The sequence below is a fragment of the Microtus ochrogaster genome, linkage group LG2 (genome assembly GCF_000317375.1).
Source record: "Microtus ochrogaster isolate Prairie Vole_2 linkage group LG2, MicOch1.0, whole genome shotgun sequence".
In the NCBI taxonomy this organism is placed as follows: domain Eukaryota; kingdom Metazoa; phylum Chordata; class Mammalia; order Rodentia; family Cricetidae; genus Microtus; species Microtus ochrogaster.
In genome coordinates this window covers 28,375,913-28,398,492 of record NC_022028.1, presented here as the reverse complement: position 1 = coordinate 28,398,492, position 22,580 = coordinate 28,375,913, and the positions used below count along the sequence as shown (strand labels likewise).

The following is a 22,580-nucleotide window of genomic DNA, read 5'->3' as shown; positions in this document are numbered from 1 at the left end:
GGTCTTCTTGCTGCAGAAACGCTAGAGCACCACAGAGAAGCTCACTTCAGAAGCTTTCGCTCCGCAATATGTGTAGTGTCAGTCAAAACAGTGAGAGTTTTTAAGTTTGTAATCGTGGACCTCTTGAGAAAGTGCACTGGGTGGAACAGCTGAAAATTTGCTGGAGCTGATGGCCCCTCTGGCCAGCAGTCCTAGCTACTCAGAAGGCCACGACAGGAAAATCTCTAAATCAAGGCCTCCCTGGACTACAAAATGAGGTCAGGCAATGTAGCAAGACCCTGTCTCAGAAGTGAAAAGAAAACAGCAAGCAAAAGATGGTCATGGGTCTGGATGTGCACAGCTCTGACGCAGACCATTTGCTTCGCATGTTTGAGGTCCCAGATTCAACCCCCAGAATTCCGAAAGAAGAGATTAAATGAAATGAGCTCTCATCCTGAGTCAGGTACTAGAGTGTGTCACATTTGAATCAGATATTTTCTCACTACTTGAAAACACTTTTAATTCTTCTGCCTCAGCCTATCCAGCACTAATATTGTAGGGGAATTAGAACATTAGTAAACTAGAGTCCTAGTGCAGGAAGAACACGACAGGGTCGTTGCTGCCAGAGATTTAGTTGTATGCCAAAGCATTGTCTCCATGCCATCACTGTTTGTTCTGGGGGTGTCCCAATACAGATCACTGGAGGCGCGGGCTTCGTGGGCTCCCATCTGACTGACAAACTCATGATGGATGGCCATGAGGTGACCGTGGTGGACAACTTCTTCACAGGCAGGAAGAGAAATGTGGAACACTGGATCGGCCATGAGAACTTCGAGCTGATTAACCATGATGTGGTGGAGCCCCTCTACATCGAAGGTGACTGTTTTCACATTTCATTTTTGATGTTTTTATCATACATAAGGTGCAGTCCTAGTTTCCATATGAAGGGTGAGTATTGCCAGGTGAATGCCTGTCCACTGTCATGTGGCTTCCCATGATATTGGCATGTGGATATAGCCTGTGTGGTACACAACATTTATGGTTTAAATGTTGCATATTGAGGTTCTAATTCCCAGGGTAAAAGTACTGGGAAGTGTGGCCTTTGGAGGATGGTCAGTTCATGGGATGATTCCCTCATATAGGGATTAGTGCCTTTAAAAATGTTAAAAGCACCACCACCCTTAGAACACAATGAGAAGATAACATTTATAAACCAAGAAGTGTGTCCTCCCCAGACCCCGTATCATCAAGCGCCACTCTCTTTGACTTCCCAGCCTCCAGTGTGGAAATGGATTCTTCTGTTTACATGCCAGCAGCAAAATGGCATTTCTTTATACTGCGCTGAGTGAACTAAGACAGCATCTCTGCTGTCTGATAAGGCCAGTACTTAGTGCTTACGTGTTGTTACTTTTAGTATTTTAGAGGAAATTGGCTATTATAAAATGGACCAAAGATCCATCTATAAAACTTTGGCTTTATTGGCAAGTACTGTGGGCCTTTGGGGTGGGTGGTATATAGAAGCCCTTAGGTTGTCAGGGTATACTCTTAAAGAGAATTATGGGGCTGTGAAAGAATTCTCTTTCTCTACCTCAGGATTTGTCATAAAAATATTTTGTTCCACTCTACACTTGTGCCATATTGTGGCTCCTTCTCAAGGTCCTTAGACCACAAAAGCCATCTGATTTCGGGTTCTTTTAGTTGACCCTTTTCTCTTGTAAATTAGTTATCTTTGGTATTTTGATACAGTGACAAAATGCTGTGGGGTTTTGTTGTTGTTGTTTTAGAGGGTTTTTTTGTTTGTTTGTTTTGTTTGTGACAAGGTTTCTCTGTGTAGCCCTGGCTACCCTGGAACTCACTCTGTAGACCAGGCTGACCTCAAACTCAGGATTCACAGAGATTCACCTGCCTCTGCCTCCCAGATTAAAGGCACCGCCACCGCCCAGCTAGAATGTGGTTATCCCAGCTTTTGAATAATAAAATCTCAGTTTTAAATGTATAAAGCCTTCAGGGAACCTGGCCACTTTATAAGATTGTGGTTGGGGCAGTAGTGGCAGGATGGTGGCTCAGCAAATGTCATAACCTGCAGAAGCTGTCAGTGAGCTCTTCTGCTGAAGTGTGTCTTTGCATAGGTGATTGAGGGTCACAGTGTGGCTCTCAGCTTCAGTGGGGGCTGTCCTTATAGTAGAAACCAGGGAGGACACAGACACTGGGGGAAAGGGCCTGCGAAGGTCTAGGCCAGGTGGCATTGCACAGTCCCAGCCCTAGAAAGGAAGTTTGCACTTGGAGCCTTTGTGCATGGACAGCCAGAATCTTGTGTTAGACATCTGGTTTCTAGAACTGCCTGAAAGTAAACATCTGATGTTTTACCCCTGAGTTATGGCATATCAGCCACATTTATCAAAGGAAATGGTCCAAGGACCTTAGATAACCTTGACAGCATCCTCTGAAGTCCTCCATGGTGTGCTGGTGAGAACTGCCATCTGGGGACCTAGCATCATGCTCTTGTTAATCTAACAGTAGCATAGGAGCTAAATGGTGTCACACTCTGCCTCCCTTAAGGATACAGCAACCCCAGGCCAGCTGGAGCCTGCCACAGTCAGTAGAGTTCTGCTTGGGTTGTTGGAGCCCAAGGCTTCTTTAGCCACACCCACTCCCACCACCACGGATTGTACAGTGCAAGCTTCTGCCTTCACATTGCTGCCTGTGAAGAAGTGTGTTGAGCCTGTACAGCATTTATGTAATCTTGTGTAAGGGTCTCCTGTGTGTTTTATCATAAATACCTTTGTTAGAATTTTGTCTTCAGTACAACAGTGTAGATATGAGTCATACAAGTGAGAGTGCCTCTCCTTAGTGCAGACAACATGAGTGCTCCATGGTATGGCTAAGGGGAAGCTTTTTATTGTAAATATGAGAGAGAGAATAGTCAGAGGCATCTAGAAGAGTCCAGAACAGAAAAGTAGTAGGCTAAACATGGCCAGCAGACTGGACCTGGCCATGAGAGAGACAGGAGCAGAGCATGGGATGGAAGAAGCAGAGAAACAGGGTAGGAGAAGTGGAGATGACCGGGGAAAAAGTGGGTGGGCAGAAGAGGGTGGCAGAGCTGCAATATCAGGGTTTTAAGAAGAATTTCTAGTTGGGAGGGTGGGAGGCATGTACCCTGTGTACTATAGGAGTTGGAAAGAGGTGAGAGGAACCAGGATGCTAGCATGGGCTTGGAATTGTGTATGGGTACTTATGGTACTGAGGGAGCATGTGACGTCTCAAGATGGCGGGATTCTGTGATCGGCAGTGTTTTAAAACACTCCCGTGGTGTTCTTTGTTGTGTCCGTCCATCCCAGTGTTGTTTTAAAGCTCTTAGCTTGTTTAGCTGGCCTGGGGTGGCTCATTTGGGGACTGGACTCTAGTTTCTTTGTATAACAGTCCAGGAACTTACTTTATAGAGCAGTCTGGCTTCCGTCTCACTGAGATCAGCTGGCCTCTGCCTCCTGAGTGCTGGGATTAAAGGTGTGTACCACCACTGCCCTGCTTGGACTGTAGTTCTTACAGAGTGGATCAGGTGACAGTGGGTTAACTGAGGAAAGCCTTGCTGTGTCGTAGCGGTAGGGGTTCTGAAGTTGTCTGCTAGAACTCAGCTCCAGGCACAGTAGGACACCCCTGGAAGGCTTTCTGCTGCTGCCTTAGGCCGTGAACCTACTGTCTGCATAATGCAGACCATGAGATATAGTCTAGGTTTGCCCTCCAGTCATCCGAGTACCTGAAGGGCAGCAAGAGAAAGTGGAATGGTCCCACAGGGAGACTGGAAAAGAAGAACTGCCAGGAGGATACCTGCAGAAAGAAGCCCTGGAAGCCTGTGACAGTTACCAACTCACTGCTGCTAGCCTCGAGGGGAGTCACAGAAACGATCGCCGGCCTAGTCCTTTGCTGAGACTGTCATTGATATTGAGAAGCTGAAGCTGTTTCTCTACTTTGTAGTTTAAAACCTAGGTGCCAACCCAGAGCTCCTCCAGGATATGGTAATTTTGTTCCCTTACCCATTTTCATTTCACTCTTCCAACAGCTGCAGAAACACATTCTTCACAAGCTCGCATGCAACCTTCAGCAAGATCAGTCATTTCCCATTTCCCTTTTCATAACATACTGCACAGCACAGCCCAGAAAACCCATGAAGTGTGCCGTGACATTACACTGAAAGTGAACCAGGAGTCCAGGGCAGAAAGATAACTTGGGAAGCCTGTATTCTTAAAGATGAATGGCCTTCATCTGTGTAACATATGGGCCATTTAACTGGGTCTGGGGAGGTGGCTTGCTTTGCAAACTTGAGGTCCTGGGTGTGCGTCATACACTTCTGCCCGTAGGATTGGGCATGGAGCAGGTGAATCCAAAAAGCTCACTGGCCAGGCAGCTTAGCCCAGACTGCATGCTCCTGGTTCAGTGAGAGACTGACTCAAGGCAGTAAGATGAAGCATGGTATAGGAAGACATGCTAGGACCACTCTGGCCTCTGCATGCGCTCACACAGCTTGCACACCTGCACACTCACGTTCGTATATCTACATGCGGCAAACGTACAAGTTTATTGGATTAAATGAAAGTTTAGTTTCTTGCTTATGTATAATTGATAAAGAATTAAATGAGAGATAAATGTTGGGTTTTTTTTTCCTTTTTTAAAAAAAGATTATTCTTTCTTTCCTAGTGATGAAAATAAAATATATGTTAAAGGAAATTTGGAAGCAAATCATAAGCTAAAGAAAACTATCCTGAATCTTCATTTCAGAAATGAATCTGTTGAATTTTGCATCCAACCATTCTAAAATCAGGTGTAGTGGGCAGTGACGTTAAATAGGTCTCATTTGTACAAAAAGAATAAAGGCTGTAAGCAGTCTTCTAAGTTTCTAGTCCCAACTGGACCTTGGAAACTGCTACAGATATTTTTCCTTGGCAGTGTCTGTTAGTGACCACCTAGTACAAGTGGAAATTCGTGCTCTCCTTTCTCAGAAAGCAGCCTATGGTGTAGCCCTGCATCTCATTTTCTTCAGCAGGCTATTCTGTTTCATACATAGAAAGCTGCTTGTTTTAAGCAAGTATCTGGTGTTCTGTTATGTGGCTTCCCAGATCTCTCTGCAGAGACACTTCCCCCACTTCAACATTACTACAAAGTCTCATCGTATGAACTTAGTATAGTCTCCCTCTCCTTGTTGGGTGTTAGAGTGCTGGTAATTGAAGCTGTCAGAAACCTACTTCAAAAGCCGTTCTCCGTGCTTCTGTAATGGTCTTCCCAGGACTCTGGTGCAGGCTCCTGAGGCAAAAAGCCTGCACCTTGCTGGGAACTCTTCTCTTTTGGTTTTCCAGCATCTGCGTAAACACAGATGTGGAGACCAGCACTTCTGCAGCGCTCAGACAGCAGCAGCACCCATGAAAGAGCCTAGGGGAGAAGGGGCGAGAGTGCTTGGTAGCACTAATACCCACACTATCCCGTTGGCAAGCTCAGCTTTTCCTGTGTTCATGTGCCAGCGGTGGATACCCTCATTTACACCCAGCCCACAGCAACTCCTTCCCAAATGCTTCAGTGCTGGGAGAGGCCTGGGAAAGGACACCGGGGAGGGGGAAGTAAGAGATGCTGGGCTGCCTCTCATGGGCTCCCAGGTGAAAAGCAGGCTTTTGAAAGTGTGTGCAGAGGGGCTTGGGTCCTTGGTGACATAATCATTAGGGACATATTGTGCTCATGAGAACATTTTAGTTAACTGTAATTATGAATTAATGTCTCAACTTTGCTTATTACGCACCAGTGCAAATATATCCTGAAGGAGGTGGTAGGTCTCAGAGGTGTTGTCTGTTTAATTTGTAACAGAGGGCTTCATGCAGAGCATTGTGGGCACACGAGAAAGAGAACCCTGAAACGTGCCAGGCCGCTGGCATGGGCAGCCTTCACCTGGAGTTCTGTTTGATAGGAACCAAGGCCCAGTCCCACTCTTCCATGGAGCTGAAAGGAGTGTGAAAGTTTGTCCGTGTCCTGGCACCCTGCTTCTCCCTGTAAATACTGCAGTCACGGATGAGGCTGGGGCCTACTTAGCCCTATGCTAGGTGCACATCCAGAACAGTCCTCCCTGAGTGCCTGTGCTAGCTGCTTCATTGTGTCAGCTTGACACAGCTAGAGTGGTTTGAGAAGAGAAAACCTCACCTGAGAAAATGCCCCACTAGATTGCCCTTTGGGCAAGTCTGTGGGTGTATTCTCTTGATTGATATTGGAAGTCCCAACTCACTGTGGTCAGTTCCACCCTTGGGCCTAGGTGCTATAATAAAGCAAGCTGAGAAAGCCATGAAGACGGACAAGCCAGTTAAGCACGGTTCTACCATGCCCTCTGTATTAGTTCCTCTCTCCAGATTACTGTCAAGAGTTCCTGCCCTGACTTCCTTCAATGATGAACTATGATATGGAAGTGTAAGATGAAATAAACCTTTCCCCTCATAGTGTTTTATCACAGCTGTATAAATCCTAGAGAAGACAGTGTCCGTGGAGGACGGTCCCAGATCCCCATGGCTACAGCATCCATAGATGCTCAGGTCCCACACAGAAGCAAGCACACCCATAGCCTCAAATGCACCATGGTCGCAATATTTAGAATCATGGCAGGGAAAGGCTGCATGTGTTCAATATAGATGCAGTCCTAGGGATAGTTTTGATCTATGGTTAGTCTCGACTGTGGATATAGATCCTATGAAAACAGGGCTAACTGCATTTCTGCGGTCTTTGACGTATAGAAAAGAGAATCTTACTGAAGCTTTCTTTATGCACATTTTTACAGAGCGACTCCTAGTGATACCAGTATCGTGGTGCTGTCCTTAGCTGGTGTGTACCAGTGCTGTTCATAGCACAGGCACCATCCAGGGGAATCTTAGTGCCACCAGGGACAGCAGGAGAACATGTTATTCCGCAGCTGGGTGCATAAGGATCTGTGTCTGGAGGAAGGCAACTCCTGATTTCTCTGGTGGCTTCTGAAAATGGCTCTGGGTTCTCTCAGAAGTTCTTCACCTGCAGCAAACGTGGGAAACCCCTTTCTCGTACCAGTTTTCCCCCTCCCCGGCAAGCCTCAGTGCCCTCCTGCTCCACTTTTCCCAGCCTGCAGGCAAGTGCCTGCTTTGGGGAAGCGTGCCTGGTGACTGAAAGTCTCATGGGATTTTTCTTTAGATTTCTTTTTCTAGCTAAGCTCACAGCCCATAGCCTTGTAAATGCAAAAGGGTCAGGGCAGCAGCGCTGGCAGCCTGCAAGCCTGCATCCAGAGACGCCATAGAGCAGCGGGTGCAGTGGATGAACCACTCCCACTTCCAGCCCGAGTGTTAGGCTCATTCTACTGTGTTTTGAACTCACGGCTGACATGTTCTCAGGCTTTTTCTCTGGATGGTGAGCGCTGTTAACTTTGTAGCTTTATTTACATTCCAGAGCCAGTTATTAATATCGCTCAAGGCTTTGAACTTGTTTTTCCTTTCCTCTTCGTAATTCCTCAGCAGATTAATTAAATCAACAGTCCATGCAATGTCCTTTTTAGGACAAGAACAGGGGTATTGCGGGCAGTGTTACAGGCAGAACACACGTACACAGGGAAACAGGCTCTGTAGAACCTGAATTTTCATGTAGTGTCCAGGTTCTCCTTAAGTGGGCCACTGCACCTAAGTCCTGTTTCAGAAGAGATCCTGATGTAACTGTGCAGGACACCCCTCATCTTTCCAGGGAAATTGGAGGGCCAACCTGTCAGATAGCAGTAAAGCAAACCAGATAGCCTAGCTCTAAGTGGGGAGGGAGTGGAAAAGACCTAGTTTATATCTTGTTCACCACTCTCTTCTCGGTGCTGCTCCCAAGGGCTGGGGCTCAGGCACTGTGGACGGCTATTTGTTTCCCATTGACTGTTTCCAGAGTCAATTGCAGCTAATCACTGCAGTGGCCTTGTGACTCTGCGTTTGTGGTCTGTGGTCCTGTCTAAGTGGAGGTGAGAAAACAGTGCCCAAATAGCTTGTTGGTTTCTGGGCAGATAGATCAATTCACATGCTAGCAGCCCATAGATCAACTAACTCATGCTAGCAGCATGAGTGACCAGCCCAAGAGGAATTACTTCTGAGTAGGGCAGCAGGAAGTTTCCCATACATGATGGCATCAGGGGGAGCCTTGCAGAAGGCTGGACTCAAGTGATGCACAGGAGTGGGTTAGAGCTTCATGGCTTTTGTTCGATGTCAGAGAGGTGCAGTGGGCTCACAAGAGGCACTCTTCCTCTTGGTTCCCCTGGCTCTGCCTCTTTGGGCAGGGTCTTATGTAGCCCAGACTGACTTAAGCTTGTTCTGTAGCTGAGGGACACACTGGGAATCCAGGCACTTGGGAATTAGAGGCAAGGCAGGGTCCTGACTTTGTGAGACTCTGTCAAAAAAAAAAAAAAGGAAAACAAACAAATGAAACGTCAAATTTGTAATGACTCAGGCATTTCTGGCAGTACTCGCCCATGTTTCATTGTGCATACTCACTGTAGCCTTGAACTGAACACATAGCATGCACATTGCACTGTATGCACAATGCATTTATGCATTTCCTGCGGTGCAGTGCCACGCCGTGCTCAGATTTGAGACTATTGTGTTTTAGGAACTGTGTTTATGTTATGGAGTTTGACTTTTAAAAATGCTATCTAGGTTGCTAACTTGGAAATAGCCAGAGTTTCCAAAGTTTTCTAAACCGTCCTAAGCACACTCTGCTGTTTGAACTGCACACTTACAGGAAGTGATGCTCTCAGCATGGATGATTCTGAAGTGGAAATCTTCATCAGCTCTGAAAAAGCATTAAGGTGCTTATGCCCCACGGTAGCAATGTTCAACCAAGATTATATTCTTTATGTAAAAGTAAAAATCATCCATCTCCTTAGTGTAGATTTGCTTTCATCTTCAATAAATGCTACAGTTATACATATACTAAAGAGTTATTCTAAGATAAATTTCTTTGTGATTATTATTAGTATTCGCTTTGTTTGAAGTTGTTAAGGATGTAATTGGTATCTGTCGGCAACAATATATTGGCAAGGAGAATTTCAGCACAAGAAAAACTGGTGCTATTGCTTTATACTATAGTGCCCAAGAGTTTCTGATTTAGAAACAAAGTCATTTTTTTTGTAAATAATGTACTTCTCTTTTGCCTCTTTAGTTGACCAGATTTACCATTTGGCATCTCCAGCCTCCCCTCCAAACTACATGTACAACCCCATCAAGACACTGAAGACTAATACAATCGGAACGCTAAACATGTTGGGTCAGTAAGCTGTCTTTTTTCTCTCTCTTTCTGGAGCTATTACAAGCAATTCCATGTGTGCACAGTAGCAAGACTTCCATCTATAACATATATTCCAAGACCCCTTTGATTGCTCAAACTTAGATTGTACCAAATCCTGTAACTTCGTCCCTTTTCCATGTGGAGTCAGTGCTTGAACCCTGTGTACTTTGATTTACCAGCAAAGCCAGTACATATTTCTTTTTCTCTACAGTATTCCGATAGAAGATTCATTCTTAACTGTAGCTCTTTTCACCTCAGCCTGAGGGTAGGAAGCTGCAGGGTTAAGAAGGTGATGGCCTTTCCCACTCTATGTTGGGAGTCTGGAAAAGTTTGGAGGACTCTCCATGTTTGCTTGACCCCACACTTGGTGACTGTCTAGCTCTTGTCCGTGGGTGCTGAGTGTAGGTTTGGGGCAGGACTTGGGGTTGTGGTGGCTCCATTCTAAAAGATGTCTGTGTGTGGAGCCTGGAAGACAGCAGAAGGATGCAGGTAGTTGCCCAGGTTGGGTATGCAGAAGAGGTAGTAGGTATGCCATCTGGGGAGTAGGATGAGAAGCATCCTGTCTTGTTGTGGGGCCTGCCAGGCTGGTTACTTAGTAAAATATAGGGTAGCCGCAAAAGATGATTCAGAAAACAGTCTTCCACACACTAGAGGACTGATGTACATGAGAACTCAGAGAGACTGTGGCAACACCACATACAGGACCTGCACAGATAGACAGGTTCCCAGCACTGAGAGGACACAGTAGATAAGCATGCGTTCCCACTCCTAACAAAGAAGCTTTCTCCAGCTGGCATCTGCTTGCAGAGGAAAAATTGCTTTTCCCCAGTGGATCCTCACTGGGTATATTAACTACAGTCAGGTAGGCCCGAAGCCCAGCAGAGATGGTCAAGGCAAACCAAGTGCAATGCTCTTCTTGTAGACTTTTGTGTCTCATAATGCAGTGTTTGGGCATTGTATGGCTTACAGGTTTGTTGCTTGTGCGTTATGGTTTCCAATTTTGTATTTGTAAGGCTTATATATTATGGTTTCCAAAATTTTGTGTTTGCGTGGGGTTTGTTTTTGAGTGGATATGTGTGTGTGTGTGTTTCTTGTTCTTTTTCTTTCAGAATTTTAAAATTCCAGTTTGTTTGTTTTTCGCTTGCCTGCTTGTTTGAGAGAGAGAGAGAGTTGGGTGCATGGGTCGGTGGGGAGGAGCTGGGGGGAGTTGGAAGGGGAAACCATGATTAGAATATATTCCATGATTAACATTGTTTAAATTGTCCCCCCCCCAACACACACAGACACACACACAAATGTAAGTGCCCATGTAAGCTGACGGTTTCTCTGATGGTGTGTACACTTTCTGCAGGACTGGCCAAGCGTGTGGGTGCCCGTCTGCTCCTGGCCTCCACATCTGAGGTATATGGAGGTGAGTGGTGGGGCCCCTGAAAGATGCCCACTGACCCATGGGGCTGTTTGCGTCCTATCCTAGGTAAGATGTAATCAGAGTCCAAGATTCCATTTAGAAGGCTCAACCTGTCGACACAGCCTCTCTTTGGTGCCTCTTCTGTGAGGCCTGGGTCAGGTGAGTTGTCCAGTGATGAGGAGGTGGAGTTTCTCCATTCTGCTCTGAAAACATCTCAGAGATCACCAACATGAAATCGCTCTTCACTGTTGCTGGCACATTATTCTGCAGTGAGAGCCGTGAGTGCTGCCTGGCCAGCCACCAACCACCTGCGGGGTAACCTGAGAGCTGGTGGTGGACACTTGCTCATTGTCTCACCTGTTACAGAAAGATCACTGAAAGAACACTTAGTGCCAATAACTGCCAGGCCACATTTTACCTGCCCACCACCTTCACAGTCTCTCCAGAGTTTCAACACTCGGGAACTTGGATCGTGCCAGTAAACACCAGGCCACATGCTACCTCCCCACCACCTTCATGGTCTCTCTGGAGCTTCAACACCCAGGAACTTGGGTCAGGAACTGGAAGGGGGCTGGATTTTCAATTCATGTTGGTTCCTACACAGTCCAAAACTAGGTGGCTACATGGTGTGGAAGACCCTCCACCTGGAACAATGGGGCCCCTGACCCTGTTCTGGTGTATTTTTTTCTCTTTTTACATCCTTCTGATCAAGGGAAATGAGGATGTTAAGGTGTAAAGTTGAAAGAGACCACTTTTGAAGTAACTTTGCCAGGTTGAGCAACCACATAGCCGTAGGGAAATTCCACAGAGAGTAAAAATTCTGGCTGCCGTGGAAGGGTAGCACATCCTCCTTTTCTTTGAGGTTCTGGGCAATTAAAGGACAAAGTAGGTGCCCTAGTCCCTGCCATCTCTGTCTGAAAGGCTGGGACACCCTGCCTTCCTCACCAGCATTTACTGCGTATTTGGTAAGAGCTGTGTTTTGGGAGTCTTAGGAAATGTGGTACCTGTGGTTTGTCACGTTCTCCACTGGTGCTGTTAGTGGAGCGTCTGCCTATGATGGCAGCCTCACAAAATGGGGATGAGGAGGGCAAGGGTCAGAAAACTTTCCCTCGTTCTATTTTGTCTTTTGAAACAGAATACAGCCCAGCTGGGCTCCAGTGTGCTATGTAGCTTAGGCTGACTTCCACTTGTGCCAAGATGGTATGCGCTCACTACCACACATGGCAAAGAATCATTTTTATTAAACCTTCGTGTACATACCTGCTCACATACACATACACATGTAGGTATTCCAGGTGCATGTAGGTGCACATGCATTTGTGAAGGGCAGAGAATACTCTCGAGTCTGGTTCCTGAGTGTTGTTCACCTAGTGTGGAGCTCACCAAGTAGGGTAGGGTGCCTGGCCAGCAGACCCCAGAAATCTACCCGGCTCTGCCTCCTTGATGCTGAGATTACAAGGTGGCTACTGCTACACCCAGCCTTTTTCTGTTTACTTTACTGAGTCACCTTCCAGGCCCTTTACCCCCCTGCCCCCACCCCTGTCCCCGCCCCCACAGTTTTTCTGAAGTGATTTTGTGAAGGAGCTTTTTGAGAAGCTTGACGCCCTGGGCATTCCAGCCCAGTGTGATGCCAAGACAGAATGGCTATTCATGGCTTCCTCCTGTGCCAGAAATGTCTGGGCACACCCTCTGGGATCTGGTCTGTCCGGAGCCAGGAGAAAGAGTGATCTTGGTCATATCTTTATGGATGTAAGTCATTAGTTTTCTTGTTCAGGGAGTCTTTGCCTTAGACCTCTTCTCTCATGTGTAACTTGCCTCTTGCTGGGGGAATTATCCCTCAAGACTCAAGCCTCGCTCTACACCTTACAAGATTACAGACTCAAAGCTGCCTTCTGAAGGCTTAGCTGACTCAGGTCCATGTGCCAAGGGTCCACCCGTACATTATTCTCCTCTCTCTTTTCCTGACAAGTCTAGGGTTAAACCATGTGCAAAATAAATCAGCTATGGATTTATAACACAGAGTTGCTTATGGCTTTGTCTATATTTCTTGAGAGAGATTTATAGCATTTTATAGCATGGTTGGATGCACATATATATGTGGGAAGGTATTGGTGCACTAGTTAAAGTATATATTAATTCATATTCTACAAATACAGGAGTTAAAGGGTTTGTTATTTGGTTATTTTAAATAGTTTATTCCTTGGATACATCTTAAAGTATTGATTTATTTATGCAGTAGAGAAGCAAGGATTGGGAATTCTGTTTGCCTGTGGATCTGTTGCCCCAGCATCTGCCCTGCACAGGGCCCCAGGATTGTCTTTGTCACGGACCTCAGATTTGTTGGACAGGAACACATGAAAACCATCACGCTCCACAGAAAGGCTGTTTTAGACCTTCCTGTGTCTGCTTTATTCTCACTGCACACCTCAGAAGACCCTGCCCCGTGTCTTCCACAGTTTGTGTCACCATCCAAACATCAAACATAACTTAGGGAATAGAGGGACAACAAAATCAGAAACCCTGACCCTCTGCTTTTTCATGTGTGGGCTGCTGTCCTGACTACTGAGGCAGAGAGAATGCCAGAGGGCCTGAAACTGAGGACGGGGTCACAGCACAGCTTCCCTTGAGCACGTCTCTCTGTTGTATATGGTTTCCTAGGCCCGTCATAAATAGACATTGTTCCTAGTAATGAGCTGGGAGCTGCGTGGGAGAGGAAAAGTGAAGTCTCATTGTCTCGTGCTTTCTCACAGATCCCGAGGTCCACCCTCAGAGTGAGGACTACTGGGGCCACGTCAATCCCATAGGACCCCGGGCCTGCTACGACGAGGGCAAACGTGTTGCGGAGACCATGTGCTATGCCTACATGAAGCAGGTATTGGTCGAGACTCATACTGGTGCTCTAGACACGTGTGAGGCACTCTCTGTGCAGGGTCAACCGCAGGGCCGATGACACCAACCAGTGTTGGGCAGGCTTGGTGTCCACCGTTACAGATGAATAGCACTGCCAACCTTTCTGCATAGCTCCTCGTTTCCAGAATGAGATGAACTTGTTTCCTGTACTCTGAGAGGGCTGGGAACAGCATGTGTCCCTGGTGTCATTTTGCCCCATCAGCAGCTAACATCTGCCTCTTTTTCAAAGGCCTCAGAGTTGGTGTGGTTTATTTTTAATCTTTATTTAATTTTTAAATATTTATTATATATGTGTATTTATGTTCATGTATGGGGGCACATGTACATCTGCATGCAGGAGCACTTTTATGGAGGTATCAGGCCTTGCTAGCCAGCTTGCTCCAGGAATCCTGTTTCCTCCCAGTGAGTTATGGTGGCTGCCTTGCCCATCTGGTTTTGATGTTGAGTCTGGGGCTCTGACCTTCATCTTTATACAGCATGCACTTCACCCTCTGAGCCACCTCACTAGCCTTGGTAGAATTTTTAAATCATCGTGCTCGTCATCTCTTAAGTGTAGAATGGAATTACTGGGTACTTCAATGCCGCTGGGTGCTTTACTGTGGACCTCCAGGGGAGTTTTTATTTCACCGCCCTCTCCCACCTGCCTTATTCTTTGTTACACTGGGCTCTTCCATCATGGCTGTTTCATCTCACACACAGACCAAGAGGCCAAGGTTCCCTTGCTGACTGTACTGTAACATGAGTTGGAGATGGCTGGGCACTCACTTCTTACCTCTGACCTCTGTTGTGGGCTTGTGGCTTTGCCCTGTAGCATTGGGCTAAGCAGCAGAGGGCATGCTGTATGGTCAGGTGAGGTCCTGTGCTGGTCCATGAATTTTCTCACTGAATTTGTTCTGTGCTGGGCCAGCACTCTCTGGTCCTCAGGAACTTGTTTTTTATTGAAGCAGGGCATGATGGGAAGTAACCATGGGTATGGACTGTAGTTTCAGTACAGCCGTGTATAGATATGCTGTCTACCTCATCTAGCCAATGGGCAAGCAAGGAGGACTGTATGTGAGTACCTGGTACTGGGGTGTGGAAACAAGGCTCTGGGGCAGTCCTTGGCTTCTGGCTACTTTCTGGAGACTGAGTCATTCTGCTCCATGGATAACCGTACAACATGAAACTGAAGCTGCCTCTTTATGATGGGCCTGGAGCACTTAGCTTCCTCTGGTTTTTAGTGCTAAAATAACTTGTGTGGATATCAGGCTTTAGACCTCTCTGCTTTCTTTCTCTGCCAGCGGTAGGCCTGAGTTCTAATAGATGTAATGTAAATCATGGGGTGAGCGTCCAGCTTTATGTCCCAGTTCCCCCTGCTGTAAATAGTGGGTTCTCACATAGGAAGAGCCATGAGTCTAGACCGTGACTTCAGCCAACTCAAAGATGCACCCTGGCACCTGTTCCTCTGGGTCTGAGTAGATTCTCAGGAGGGAGAGAAATGCCGCCTTTCCTCTTAACCTGGGTGAGCACTTTAGGCATGCACAAAGGATCAGGAGCTGCGGCTAGAGTGGCAGCAATTGCTTTGGCTTTGTCTAGGTCTGTTTAATCTTCCCTCTTTGCACAAAGCATCCTTGAGTTGTGTGTAGGTTGCCTGCTGTTCAGATAAAAGAGTGGGCTCCAAACCTGCTCCTAGAACCCTGGCCCCTAAGTAGAGGTTGAGCCTGTGACTGGATGTCTGTGCAGCATGCTCTGTCCTGCTGTCTTGACAGGTTGCTGTGGGTAAGAAAGTACTGCTGAGTAAGAAGGTGACACAGTTCGAATCCAGGGGCATCAACTCTAGGGCAGTAAGCACAGTCGCTGATGATGCCCAAAACAGCAGCCCACGTGGTGATACTCTAGATCCTAGTTGCTGCTCAACTGGAGCTTAATATTACTAGTCACTCTGTGGTGGCATCAGTTTTGAGTTCTAACTATGCAGCCTTTTCTGGTAGTTTTAGAGAAAAGCAATTAAGTTGTTAGGGTTTCTGCTGTTAGAAAATCTGAGTGGTGTATATTAGCATATTGTTGGTTTGGTTATTTTAATGACTAGTTTTTTACACTCAAGAATGTATCCCTTTTTGTTAATAATTATCTTTTTTTTCAGGGCTCTGCATGGTGTGTAAAAAAAAATCCAGTGTAAAGAATGAAAATGTAAACAAGACAAATAGCAATCTGAATAGCCTTTTTTATTAAGTAAAACTGCATTTTCTTAAAGGTTGTTTTCCGTGATTCTCATAGTTAGTGAACTACCTAATATATTCAGTGTAAAGTTCTATTTCATGGCACATGTTTTATGGAGATCAAAGGACAGAGCGTCCTTCATGAATAGTTTGAACTTGTCAGGGAGGAACTAGTTTGCTATGTGCCTGTGGGATGGAGATTTTATAATGTGGGGGCTCGCCCTGGGGCTATGGTCAGGGCTCAGGCTACATTTGCCCTCCTAGCCCTCTGTGAGTCTGCTTCTGAAGTCATGGCCCACCCACTCTCTCAGCTGGGTCTGCATAACAGGACGCCATTCATAGAACCACGGACCAACAGAGCAGAGGGAGAACTTGAAGTCAGAAGTCATCTGGGGCAGTAACCTTGAGGGCATAGCTTTCATTTATTTTTTGGCATCAGCATACTAGTTGCTATGTACATTACACTTAAATTGAAAGAAAATAAGCAGCCCAACAAGCCCAGTGTTCCATGGGTAAAACTCGCCCTAGAGGACTTGCTGCGTTTGCTGGCCCTGGCCTCGTTCCCAGGGTGCCCACTGGCCACATCCTGCCACCCCACATAGGCATTTGCAGTGTGGTATCCACTCCCTCCTGACTTTTCAGTGGTGTCAGTATAACCTGATGCATAGCAACTATAAGAGGGTCCACTTGTTAATGTAGTAGTCTGTTGGAGGGAGGCTGCTTGTTGGTTCCTGGCTGCTCAGCCCCAAAATAATCACACAGAAACTATATTATTTAAATCATGGCTTGGCCCATTAACTCTAGCTTCTTAATGGTTACATATTAATTTAACCTATCTCCATTATTTTATATTTTACCATGAGGCTTGTGGCCTACTGGGAAGGTTCCCCATGTCTGTTTCTGGCAGCAGCTCCATGGCTTCTCCTTTACTCCTTCTTTTTCCCAGCATCCAGTTTAGTTTTCCCCACCTACCTTTATTCCCTGCGCGGGCCCAAGACAGTTTCTTTATTAACCAATGGTATTCACAGCATACAGAGGGGAATCCCACGTCAGTTAATAACAGTCCCCTATTATTTTTGAAGGAGATAAACTTCAAGACCCCAGTGGGTATCTGAAACTGAAAGTGCAGGAATCTATATACATGTTATGCTTTTTCTGGGTGTATATAACTATGATAAAATTTAATATGAGTTAGGTATAGTAAGAGATTGCTTGCGGTAACAAAATAGAGCAATGTAGCAATACACTGTAGTAAAACTCGTAGGCATATACTGCCCCCATGATATCTCTCTGTACTATAGTCACCCTCCTTGCTGACTGTGGATGGCTGGATAATGGATCCACTGCTAAAGTAGTCAGTTGAAGAGGGTTGTCAGGCAACTACAGACACATCTGCCATCTCCCACCCTATGTGACCTGCCACTCTCCAGAGTGAATCTGAGAGTCATCAGCCTAGTGAACCACATTCCCCAGTGGCCAAGACTTTGTCCTTAGGTTCAAGTGTGAGAAGCAGCAGAGAATAAAATGATTCAGCCTCTTGCCCTCATTGCTTCACCCACATGCAGGGTGTGGGAAGGAATAAGGAAGCATGGCAGAGTCCGTATACTCAATGCTTCTCCTGCAGGACAGGTCTTTGTATAGTGGGGGGTGGCCTTCTGGGTAGACCCAATCCCCAGCCTATGTAGTGCTCCTCTGTCTGTTAAGGACTTTTCATCATTGTAGAGTGATCGTGCTACAGCGTTTATGACTTGATAGAACATAGCTTATATTTCAGAGCAGTCTTGAGGGAGAGCCGTTTGACTTCATACCTCAAGATTTAGCCACTGTAAGTGAACAGTGCCCTGTCTGATGCCAGCTTACCCTTGTGGGATGGCATACTAGTCCCTTATCCGGTTTCTCTTCCCCAGGCCTGTGATTAATCCTAGAGTGCTGTGGGATTCTACCATGTAGTCCTCTCATCCTTGTGGGGTGCCTGAGAAACACTCTACTTGATCCCTCTTTTTTAATTGAAAATAGTTTTTTAACAATATATTTTGATTATGGTTTCTCCTCCCCCAACTCTTCCCAGATCCTACCCTCCCACCCAAGCCTTCTTTTTCTCTTTAGAAAATACAAAGAAAACAAACAAACCAAAATTAAAAAAAAGTAACAAGGCAAAAACACAAGAAACACATACAGACAGAAAATCGGAAACCATAATACACAAACAAAAGACCAGTGAGACAAAAACTGCCTAAACAAAGCAATGTGAGACAAAAGTTTATAAAAATACCACCAAGGTCATTTTGTGTTAGCTGTCTACTAACCTTAAGTGTGGTTAATGTTCCTAGTGAGACTCCATTGGAGAAAACTAGTTTTTCCTTTGCAAGTAGACGTCATTTGTTGATAGCTTCTTGGTTTGGGATGGGAATGTGTGTCCCCTTTGTCTTCTGAGCCCCAGAACCCCATTAGGCTCGACCCTGTGCTGGCTTTTGCATGCTGCCAGTCTTTGAGTTCATATGGATATGTGAGTCCTATTGTCCTGTTTTGAAGGACACAGAGTCCTTAGTGTCATCCAGCCCCTCTGGTTCTTAGTCTTCCCACCTCCTCTTCCATATTGCTCCCTGATCCCTGAGGGGAGGGGCTTGATGACGACATTGACATCCCAGTTAGGACTGAGTGTTCCGAGGTTTCTCACTCTGCACAGGGTCCACTTGTGAGTCTCTGTGTTAATTACCATCTACTGCAACAGCAGCTTCACTGATGAGGGTTGAGCAAGGTGCTGGTCTCTGGGTAAAACAGTATGTCATTAGGAGTCATTTGTTGCTCTGTCCTTTTAGCAGAGCAATGATGTTTGATTTGATCCTAGACCCCCTAGCCTATCCAGGACAGGTTCTTGGCCGCCCAAGCGTTGTCCATCTTGGGTTTCATCTCCAAGTAGGGATATAAATCCAGTGTTGGTTTCTCTACATCATTTGTGTCACTGTCATACCACACCTCATGCTAGCAGGTCACCATTGTAGATCTCAGGTTTGTAGCTGGGTTGATAGTTACCACAATCAGGAGACAAAAGCTGGGTACAAGTGCAGGCATCTCTCCTTCATGAATAATGAGGGTGCAGTGCCAGCCATGAAGGGAAAACATAGGGAAATGGTGCAGGTGCTGAATTTGTATCCACTCTCCCCTGAGTGATGGAGCATACAGCTTTGTGCAGGGCACTCACATTGAACTAGGTATCGAGGTCATCCAGAGCTGACATGTATGATTGTGAAGGCTTTGTGCAAACCCTGTTCAGGGCTTGAGCATCATCAGATTTTTCTGTCCAAGGGATACTGGATACCAGAAAACATCTGTCTGTCTTGTGCTCAGAATTGTGACATGGTCAGTTTTCAAAACAGCATCACTTTTCTAACCCTTGAAACAGAATGGACATTGTTGTTCCCACTTCAAACATTGGGATCATAAGTCTTAGTTAAACAGAGCTGGAGAGTGCTGGATGAACCTGGAGTGTTCCCGCTCTGCCCATGCTTGTGCTCAGTGGCCATGTGCTCAGGCCTGTCCTCTCTGCCTGCGGCTTTATGGTTTTCTGCTGACCTAATGCATACTTGCTGAGATGTTCCTGTCCACAGTGTCCAGAGTCTTGGGTCATGACTCATGGCTCTCTGTAAAGGACAGAGCACACAGCGGCATGAAGCTGTTGCTAAGAATGAGTCAGTAGTTAATTCTGTGAATGTTGGCCGTGGCTGTGCTGAGTCTCTGCACGGCAGCATGATGGAAACTCGCGAGTGTGGTAGGCGACAGACTCGGCTGTGTAGATTGATGTCATGTGGTCTAGAATACAGGAATGTGCTTGCCCATTGATCCTTCAGAAACGGGCTCTGCCCACAATGACATACTGCCCTGATGGGCACTTCCCCAGTTTCCAGCCTGCTGACACGTATTGGTTATACCTCCAGTATCCCACTGCGAGGGTAGAGGATGAGTGTGTCAGAACTGTACACTTGCCACTTTGTGTTGAGGCAGAGGTTTGCTGACACTATAAAGAAAGAGCTGGGCATACTAATTCCAGAAGATGTCAGTGTCCGGGAAGAGAACAGGGCTCAACTGAAAGCAGCTTCGGGTTTATCTCCTTCGGTGTAGCTAATCTTGCTGTGATCGCTGGACTTGGGTGTGTTCATTTGGAAAGCATGAGGCTGCTGTGCAGAGGGAGTAGCAACAGTGGCTGCAGCTGCTTCAGTGGTTCGTGTGAGCTCTTAAGAATCTTTAGCTGATTCCAGTTAGCTTGCCTAATGGCTTCAGGTTCAGACAGAAAAATCAGCAGGGCTGCCTGTAACTGTAGAGGTCAGTTCATAAGGCCATGCTCTGGATGCTCGTTCCTGAGAAGGGAGACAAGAGAGCAAGAGCATCTGACTTGAGCTCCCCTCTGCTGGGCATGCCTGTTTGAGTATTGTAATATTGCTGAGGTTTTCCAGTCTCTTCAGAGAATATTGCCATATTCTGATCATCCTCTTTCTCATCAGTTAAATGCAAGTGGACACTTTTGAGTTATCCTCTGACGAGAGAAGCATCCCTGCTTTTCCTTTTCCTCCCCTTGTTAGTCCATTATTCCTGCCATCCCCAGGGGATAGGTGCTAAGATCTATGGCAGATTCCTGAAACCAGAGTAGCCTGCAGTGTAATTTAATGCCATTTCCATCTTAACCAGACATTTGGCATGCACCATGGCTGTAACTTGAAGTGCATAACAAACATATGTCTGCTTACTGTCATCGGCTTCATAGACAGAAATTCCCTAATAAATTTTAGGTCATGAACCCCCCTCCACAGAAAATAGGCACCTGTTGGAGAACCGTTTATATAAACAGTTCACCCTTACACGCCGTCTCGTAAGCTTCCCCACCAGAGGCCCATCCTCCTGGCCTTCCCACAGTGAATCTGAGGCAGTTTTGGCTTTGATGTAGCTCTGCAGCTCCCAGTTGCTTTGTGATGAGCACATTAGAGAATCAGAACGGAAGAGGTCTAGTCCTTTGTTCTCCATCCGTGCAGGGCACTGGATATGTATGAGCACTGCACACTGCGGATGCGTGTGCCTCACGTCCTTTCTCTCTGTTCCAGGAAGGTGTGGAAGTGCGGGTGGCGAGGATCTTCAACACCTTCGGGCCACGAATGCACATGAATGATGGGCGGGTGGTCAGCAACTTCATCCTGCAAGCCCTGCAGGGGGAGCCACTCACGGTAGGTCTGCCTGGAGGCTGCATATAGCGAAGAAAGGGTGACTTGATTCAGGGACTTGGGTTTCCAGAGTTGATTCTTCATATTCATGTGTATCTGTGCTACCTGAATGAAAGGAATAGAAGTAAATGGGTAGAACACAGACCAGGAATGGCCTTCCAGTGAGCCTGGGTGCCTATTGCGTTCTCCCTGAACTCCTGAACTCCACCTGTGCCCACTGGCCTGCTTAAACTGTGCCCGCTGGCCTGCTTAAACAACTGCCCCTGCTGTTTTCTTAGCCTCTTAATGAAGGCCAGGGGGTGAACAAATGTGGTTCTAGGAAGGCGTAGGTTCGTGTTGGTGAGTTTTGATAAGTACATCACAGAAAAGATGTCATTCTAGACCTCAACTCTGTGTTCTAATGGGCCAAGCCCATTCTGCTCCTCTCCCTCAGTGGCACCTTGCTGCCCCTTGATGAAGGTATGAAGTCACATCTGCTTCTCTTTCCATATTATTTATTGACTCCGGCAGTTCATCCTGGCGGCCTGGCTCCGGATCCACACTGCCATCATAGTGTCCTGTCTTTGCAGTACTTCCATCCTTGTTCTCTGTCTTCTCTTGGCCTGGCCTAGAGTCAGCCTTCTGAAGGGGACAAACCCTAAGATCCCTCATCTCAGGAACATCATATGCCACGGACCTTTCCAATGGCTCCTACCCTCCCCACTTCCCACTCCTCAAACTGACTCCTTCAGCTCCTGTCTTGCCTGTTCTGAGAGTGTTTCCTGGACACTCTCCCCCATTCTCTGTAGCCTGTGCGAGCTGGAGCACTGTCTATACCAATGCACCGTTTGGCTTTCAGTCACCATGGCTTTCTTTCCTTTGCACTCACTACCGACTGAAACACTACAGTTCCAGGCCACTAGCACAACATTAGCTCTGGAAACCAGGCCCTTTGTTCCTTCCATGTCCAGTTGTGTCCCTGGCTCCAGCACAGAGGCAGTGTGAGATAAATGCTGATTGAATTAATGACCAGGTAAGTGGTGACTGCTCATCACTTCTCAGCAAGTGAGAAGTGGCTCAGTGGTTAGCCACAGAAGCCAGCTGTTGCAGTTGTAACTGCCAGGTGAACCTGCCTTTCAGATCCCCTCTTGCTGCATCTGGCTTCTCTCCACAGGTTTCCCAGCCACAGATTCAGCCAGCTTTAGTAGAAAATGTTAGAAAGTATGGTGTCTGTGACAACGTGGACAGATGCTGTTTTCCTGTATTGAGAATGTGCATAGCTTATATGCAAATACTAAACCATTTCTTGACCATTCTGGATTTTGATATATGTGGAGTGTTCTGAAGCCAATCTGCATGGAAACTGGGGGACAGTTATATTAGGGGTTCAAGTGATCTCTATTGGGAAGGGAGACACCCCTGAGGCTCTGACTGTTAGCAGAGAAAACTGTTAGCAGCCTTTGAAGAAACAGCTTTTCAATTTATTGGCTCCTTGGCGGCTTCAAGGGCCCCATGTTAAGGAGGAAAGTAAGTCCTCTGGCAGCCTCAAGAATGCACACATTGTTGGCAGAGGTCATGTCTCATGTTGTCTTCAGG

At 46.5% G+C, this 22,580-nt stretch overlaps 1 protein-coding gene across 2 annotated transcripts in view; it reads left to right on the top strand.

The window, feature by feature from the left end:
- The window catches only part of Uxs1 (UDP-glucuronate decarboxylase 1), a 66,004-nt gene that overhangs the window by 29,358 nt on the left and 14,066 nt on the right, over positions 1-22,580 (top strand). For both annotated transcript variants that reach the window (XM_005360005.3, XM_005360006.3), the window contains exons 6-10: positions 675-855; positions 9,154-9,258; positions 10,631-10,690; positions 13,438-13,559; positions 20,889-21,008. In XM_005360005.3, the coding sequence (XP_005360062.1) occupies positions 675-855; positions 9,154-9,258; positions 10,631-10,690; positions 13,438-13,559; positions 20,889-21,008 (588 nt within the window). The remainder of the gene's footprint in view (positions 1-674; positions 856-9,153; positions 9,259-10,630; positions 10,691-13,437; positions 13,560-20,888; positions 21,009-22,580) is intronic.